This window comes from Diprion similis, chromosome 6 (assembly GCF_021155765.1).
Source record: "Diprion similis isolate iyDipSimi1 chromosome 6, iyDipSimi1.1, whole genome shotgun sequence".
NCBI classification, from domain to species: Eukaryota; Metazoa; Arthropoda; class Insecta; order Hymenoptera; family Diprionidae; genus Diprion; species Diprion similis.
This window is the reverse complement of record NC_060110.1, coordinates 4,841,262-4,848,915: the sequence shown is the minus strand read 5'-3', so window position 1 is coordinate 4,848,915 and position 7,654 is coordinate 4,841,262. Positions and strand designations below refer to the sequence as shown.

The 7,654-nt window shown below is 35.6% G+C and overlaps 1 protein-coding gene across 2 annotated transcripts in view; it reads right to left on the bottom strand.

Moving 5' to 3' along the window:
• Positions 1-1,618: 1,618 nt before the first annotated feature.
• Positions 1,619-7,654, bottom strand: part of LOC124406710 (sodium- and chloride-dependent GABA transporter ine-like) — a 30,339-nt gene continuing 24,303 nt past the window's right edge. For both annotated transcript variants that reach the window (XM_046882242.1, XM_046882243.1), the window contains exons 3-11: positions 7,379-7,513; positions 6,751-6,976; positions 5,932-6,199; positions 3,542-3,770; positions 3,319-3,431; positions 2,911-3,051; positions 2,621-2,821; positions 2,334-2,510; positions 1,619-2,241 (exon numbers count right to left, since the gene is read on the bottom strand). In XM_046882242.1, the coding sequence (XP_046738198.1) occupies positions 2,068-2,241; positions 2,334-2,510; positions 2,621-2,821; positions 2,911-3,051; positions 3,319-3,431; positions 3,542-3,770; positions 5,932-6,199; positions 6,751-6,976; positions 7,379-7,513 (1,664 nt within the window). In that variant the 3' untranslated portion in view covers positions 1,619-2,067. The remainder of the gene's footprint in view (positions 2,242-2,333; positions 2,511-2,620; positions 2,822-2,910; positions 3,052-3,318; positions 3,432-3,541; positions 3,771-5,931; positions 6,200-6,750; positions 6,977-7,378; positions 7,514-7,654) is intronic.

Here is a 7,654-nt window from a genome sequence, read left to right as displayed (position 1 = left end):
TGTGGTAAAAATTGCACATGTTCGTATCACTTGACAGAATATTTCGGCGCATTTTGAGACAGTGCATTTAGTATTTCATAAGTCTTATCTAGTCTTATCCAACTAAATCTGTGATTGGATGAATATGCTGTCAGATTAACCTGAGGTCTAGTGCTATGTTTACACTCTAGGTTTAAACGCACTTTTATATAGTCTACTTGATGTTTCACTGGTACCCTCAGCTTGACTAGCTCTGATTGGATAATTATCCTTGTTCAAACTCAATCGCCGACCTAACTTATACCTGATGTGAAATCGCCCACCCCTGCTATTAAAATTTGCGGAACGTGTACCAGAGATCGAAAAATAAATTTGTGTCCAGTATTGCCAGATGTACAATCGTTGATTTTTATTATTATTTTAGATCCACGTAAAGTACGTTAACGAAGACAACTAAAAATAATATTTCAGGTAAAAATATATAACAGGTTTCGTTTATTACAGCATTTTACTCATAGAATTGCTAATATAATCAATTTTAACCATAGTAAAGAACGGCCCAATGGATAAGACTACACATCAAACGCACCATACTTTGGAATGTAAAAATTTCCCTATCAGTTTCAGCAGAATGCGTGATCCGGAGGTCTGATAATCTCATTGTCAGTAACGATAAAATCAGAGTAATTAAAATTATTATATTACGGAATGTACTTTGAAAGTGAAAAGCTAAAATATGCAGAAGTGTAAACATTTTGGCGACAAAAATATATGAAAATACGTAGAACAATCGTTCTAGGTACGTATGTATGCACGTAGATTTTACGTCTGGCAACACTGCATTTGTGCATTTCATAAGTATATGTTGTACTATGCTAAACTTTCAGAAAAATGCAGCTTACGATACATGGACTTTAAATTATCATAAATAAATTCAAACTACACAGAACATATAACGTTATACGTGTGATATTAGGTACTTTCCATTACTGCGCATTTACCAATTGTGAATGTAACATAGTTGGAATCATATAACTGAATTAAGTTGAACTTTGAATTTATAACACGTTCTGTATTTTCTACATCAAAGCTTATATTGTTCTTGTATTGCTAAATATATTTTAACGTATGTGTAGTATACCAATACCAGATATTTTATTAGAAATTTTATATATATCTGCGCACAAAAAAATCAGATACTTTTGGTAATCGCATTTTTGGCTATGCTGAGAATTACTTACTTTAGACTGTTATAGTTATATCTACATTGAGAAAGCTGATTCCATGACTTCTTTACACTAGAATTATTCATTGAACGAGATCTTAAATATCCAAAGTTCACTTGTTCGTTTGCAGCTTGCTGTAATACTCCAATTATACTCTACTAGAAATTATGTATATTGTGCAACTAATTTGAAAACTAAGGTCTTCGCTGGGATAGAACACAACAAGAATGAAAGTATATTAATATCAATATCAATAAATTATATTGTGTCAGTATACGCTAACCAATCACTATTTTTCGTCTTATTGCTTTTATTTATTCTAAGAATAATGTTACTCGACAAATTGAAGAAGGCTGTCCAAATAAAGAATCGGTACCATTTTCTTTATGCCCCAACCTTAGTACCCGTTATTCATTCTACCATCCCAAAATATGAGACATATCAATAATTTATCCGTGGTACTCCAATCGTCTTATTATTCTGCGTCTCAACTACGTAAAACGACTCGCTTGGGTTCTTCCGATTTTCTCTTTTTTCACAAATTTTGGCAGGAGATAATTTTTATTTACTCTCACCTATCAACCTTTCATGGTAGATGTTTTGAAGCCATTCTTGAAAATGCATTGTTCCCGAGTATTCCATACCTCCTGATACTCAATTCAACTATTTACGGTATTTATTTCTTATTACTACGAAATCGAAATGAAAAGCGCATCTCCTAAAATTTGTTTTCTGCAGCCCAGATCTTGAGATGAGCAATTTAGAGTAGCCGCAACAGATTTACAAGATAAGTCGAGAAAAGGACACATTTTTTTCAACATTCCAATGTGTGTGAAAAGGTATATTATATTTAATTTTGATCTTATGCTTCCGGTTTCGGGGGAATATAAGTGGAATTTTGCTGTATCAAGCTATTCAATTCATGTAGAGGTTCTTTCGCTGAGTCCTCATCCATCGTGTGCAATGGGTCGGTGCAATATTCTTGTCCACAAATCCTACACGCTTCAAAGTCCGGCTTTATCGACTTTCTCAATTTCTGTAAAGAAATAGTTAATGCATCAGCTGATCTGTATAGACTTTGTGGGAGATCACTGCAACGACCTTCAATATAAAGGATGACTAACTTACCTGAAGAAAAGTGTCGCCTTCGGCCCGAATCAACACATAAATGGCAACCGCAGGAATGCATACAAGAGAAAGCGATGCAATGCCCCACCCAATGGCTTCCGCCCACCAGGGGTAAATGTATGCGCCATTGTGATAAGTGGGGGGCTCGTAATCAATTAAACTAAACACCCACACAGCCTATAAGGATAACAAGAAGAGGATATAAACGATTTATTTTAATAATTGTATAGAAAAAATTTGTCTCCATTTGAAACGTGAATGAAATAATAAATATTAACGCCTCGTACCATTATTAAAAGAGGAGCAGCTACGAGCCAGCAAAATCTAAAGTAAATAGATGGCATACGTCCAGTCATTTCTTTAACATTGTTGCACAGCCTCTGCACTCCATAAAACCAAGATATGGCAATAACTTCGAAGAATGCCAAAAACATTATGGAAATTGATGCAGCGTAGTGATCTATCAGTTGAAAGAAGAATATACCACCCTGAGGATAAAAGGACATTTTAAAATGTTGTGAACTCTAAAACAGGAAGACATGTACCTCGCCGTTGAAGACTTTTATGTAATATTTACCCGCGTTATATTTGGTAGTCCGAATAAAAATGATACAACGCATATTATGAGAACCAGCATTTCGTGGCAAAGTAACAGGCGCTTTATCCAATTTGGAAATCCATCTTGTATCGATGTAACGACGACTTCCACGATTGCAAACTGAAATTACAATAAAACGTTTAATAATGTATTGTAATTCAAAATTACTACGAAGCTTCCCAAACTGTATGTAAGGTGACTAATTATTGTCATACAGAATAATCTGTATTTGCCAATAATTGCCGATAACAGATAATCAGTCACCATATACCTACATACTTGGGATTATGGCATTATGTATGACTCACGGTTTATTTTAGAGTAAAAAAATTTCAGAGTCATACCTATAATGCCATATCTTACTAGGTTGGGCAAACCACTACTCACCTGACTATTGAGCGAGAGGCAGACAAGCATGAAGAAAAATAGTACAGCCCATAGTTGAGATGCTGGCATTTTTGCTAAGGCTTGGGGATAGACGACAAAGACTAATCCAGGACCTGGAATAATAAATATACATGCAGAATACAAAAAGCACGTCTAGTCGTGTTCCACGTTCTTTTAGTGGCGATTAGTATGTCAGTGACGACCCATGAACAACATCACATACCATCACTGAGGACATCTTCGACAGACATATTCTGCTCGCGTGCGATGTTGCCTATTGTGGCAAAGGCAAAAATTCCAACAAGTAGACTGCTGAACGCATTGATTAGAGACACAGCTACCGTATCTATCAAGATATTGTTGTGGAATTTATTGTAGCTTGCAAAACAGATCATCGATCCAAACGCGATTCCCACTGAGTTAAAGATTTGAGCAGCTGCATTTACCCAGACCTGTAACAGATATAAAGAAAACGCAATTATTTAACAAGAACTGAGTGAAATCCCATAAGAAGTTCACGGTGAAAAAAAAATTTCAGAATAATTCTGGAAAGTGTTCCTGAAAAGCCGACAAGCTCAATAAACTTAGACAGACACAGTAAATATCTTAACAAGTTGCATATGCCTGGGTAGGTCGAAAATAGTTTTTTTAAGAAGACGTCCATTTGAAAGTACTATACTTTGAGTGTCTGCCCCGAAAATTTCATAAAGAAATTCGCATTAATGACAAAGTTATAGCGATTTGTAACCGACCGGATGAGCAATGACTAATGGTTGGTGTGACAAGCGCATCAAAAGAAGGAAGAATGAGATTGACCCAACAAAAAAAGATCTAATGGAAACGTCGAGATATCAGGAAGATCCGTCATATGGCCCAGGAATCGATGATTTCATATAAGCTTGAAATAAATCAGTTATTTCAGTGTAAACTGTAATCAAAACTTTCAACGCGTTTTTCACGAAACAGTGTTTAGAAAAATCGGTACCAGAAATATCTCCGCGACTATTCGACCGATCGGCAAGTTCTTTTTTTTCATCATAAGTGCTGAACAATTTTGAAACGAACAATCGTCTGTTTCATTCTAGAGACTGCCATGATCCCAATAAACTAAATTTTTAAATTCCGACTCGATAAATACTAGTTTTATCTATTTGCTTTAAGAAATTCTTTTTTTTTTCATATAAAAAAAATATAAAATTTTCAAAAAATACGTCCCAGGAAAACGACTGTAACTTTCTTAACATTTGAAATTTTTCAACCAAATTTTTACACAACAAAATGTTCTACTTTAAAAGATATATAAAAATTGTTGTAAACGGTTTATTCTAAAAGTACTGCAACATCTTTTCAAATCTCTTGGGGAATTTTAAAGAGTTTTTTTCACTCCCCAAATTGAATTTAAAATTTCCTGTGGCAATTTTCTAAAAGAACCTGCAACAAATATTCGTAAGTTTTCTGAAATACTCAGCAATGTTTTAAAAAAATTTTCTCTATCTTCAACATTTTTTGCATTTCTATGAAAAAATGTTCAGTATTCTGAAATTATACAGCGTAACAACCGTTTGTTAAACTTAGTATTTCTGGAAATTGAGTATTTGAAACGTACTCTCAAATTTTTATTTGGTAATTGCCGGTTACCTACAAGAATTCCCGATTATCTTTGAAACTATCAAGACTACTATTATACTGAATATCTGACAAAAGTAGATTTCATTAGTATTTTAGCCAGTATCGCTAATAACGCTCTCTGTCCTTTTCATTGGAGGGTGGAAAGAAACGAAAGATCATTGCCGGTATGCCTGATGACCATACCGGCAGTACAGGATCCTTACTCACTGGCTATTCTTTTAGATGTCGGTAAATCGCTCTTCAGTATGTTTTTCACCCTGAATTTTGGCTTCTCTCAATTCCGCGTGCAAAATTAGATTCGGAGATTCGAATTTCGTGGCTACATTTAATTCCAGTATCGCTACTAAGCGGTAGATTATTACCAGACTCGTTTTGCTACTTGAAAATAACCAGAATGTCACAGTTACGCCATATTCAGGATCATACCACCGGTCACAAATCCATTATGAAATATGGCTATTTGTTCGAATGGATACTGAGGCTTCTGGATTTGTGCAAAATATACCAGACATTCTACTGTGCCAGACTCACCGAAGTATCACAAAGATTGTACGTGAATTCAAAAAGTTCCGCAAAATTTTCCCCATAGGTAAAGCGCAGGATACTTGGGAAATGTAAATGTTCGATGTGTCCATTGGAGTTCGGTATCGCAACTTTAAGCTTTTGTAGAAGATTAATGAACGATTACCCTTTGTTTATTTTAAACTTTTGAAATATGCATTCATCTTGGAATTACGTTGAGTAATGAAAGTTACGAGATTTTTCACCGACGTAAAATGTTCTAATGGTACCAAGGCAAACCAGAACAATATTATTTGTAACGTGAACTACATTCCTATATAGTTTGACTCATGTTACAGAGGTTCGCTGAAGAATGGTTAAATATGTTATGATTATAATGATATATTATGATACTTTGAATAAAACGTCAATAGTCAGTAGCTAAAAAATAAAAAAATATTTTTTAAAATTGTACTTCGTTACCTTAGCATCTGCCAGCAGAGCCCATCGAGGTCTGAAAAAATACTGAAGACCCTTATCCGCACCTTCGAGGGTCAGAGAGCGTGTAAGGAATACGATGATGAGTAGAAACGGTAGTGTGGCCGTAAGGTATCTTACTTGTGCCGACGACCTGATAGATTTCCAAATGGAAAAGTAAACCATTACCCAGGCAGTTACCAAGCAAGCAACTAATTCCCACCGTAGCGCTCCAGGCTCTTCGATGCCACGGCTGATCTGGAGTACCTTATTTCTGAAAAAATTAAATCAGTGATTAGTGCAACGTATAAGACATTCCCACATACCACACTTATTTGTGATGACAAATCATCGCACAGTTGCTACCACAGATTGCAAAATTCAGTTTTTAGTGAATACACAATTTTTCAGGGGATTATATCGATTTTCAGGATTATATTTTCCGGACAGCGCGTACTACAAAATTCACGACCCCAGTCATTGTAAACTAAACTTTCTAGGCGCCTCGATCTGAGTGGTGATTTGTCGGCATGAATAAATTTGGTGTACCTGAACTTTTGATCGATCAAGCTTGATCAAGCTTGATCAAAAGCTCAAGTGGTCACCATACTGAGTTGTTAGTTTAGGCAAGTGCAACATTTAATCTATAATCAACTTGGTAAGATACAATCACCCTTCAAGAACTGATCATTAGAACTCAGTATCAGCGACAAATTGAGTTTGGGATCATGCTTGATCGATAAAAACTTCAGGTAGATACGTAAATTTTTCTGCCTTGGCTAGCATGTAATACAAAAATGGAATGTCCCTCTGTATTTGCCTTACTCAAAGAAATCTTCTGATGGTGTTTTGGAAGTGTTTGGTCGTGTGAGATTGTTTGTATTTAGCATAGCAGGTGTCCAGCAGGCTGACGTATGCCATGTAGTATTACAGTCCGACCATGGCTGGACATCTTTGAACGCAGTAAAAAAATAGTAAATGGCATATGCTATTATCACATTATGGTAAGTGGACATTAGAAATGAAATAACTACGGACGACAAACCGGCCCCTGTAAGCAGAAAAAATGGGAACAAATAATTATGATTCACGTTATCGTCAAATGTTTTCATATGCATGAATAATATCTAGCAATATGAGGAAAAAAGGAACATCACACAGAATTCGAAACACTCTGTTCTACACGGAAGCAGTTGGTTACATATAATATCAAGTTTGTTTCTCAATAAAAGAATACTCGATTCAAAATTACTGTTTATGAATAGTCACATGCCGAACGGTGTGTAAAGTAGCAATATTATGTGCAAGATTTTTTAAAACCCGTAATTTATCTCGACCCTATAGCCACCAACTGTCTTCCCTCGATCAATACCACTGTTATATTTCATGTGAATTCGAACTCTGTGATGGGGTGGAATAGAGGTGTCTTGTTTAAGCGAGGACCTTCACGAACCTTTAAATAGAGGGCAAATTTGTCCTAGGGCGCCGATTGGACCTCGACGTGTGAACTGCCCGACAGCAAGTTCCATGTATAGCAACGGGACACCACATACTATTAGTATCAGAAAATAAGGTACGAGAAATACTCCTGCAACAAACAAGACGAAACATAATCATAGATTGTTGTAAAAATAAATGCAGCATTACAGATTTAACTATCAATTAACGAATGTCTTACCATTGTATGGTAGGTACATGTAATTTCCTCTTACTGCATTCCAAGTGAAAT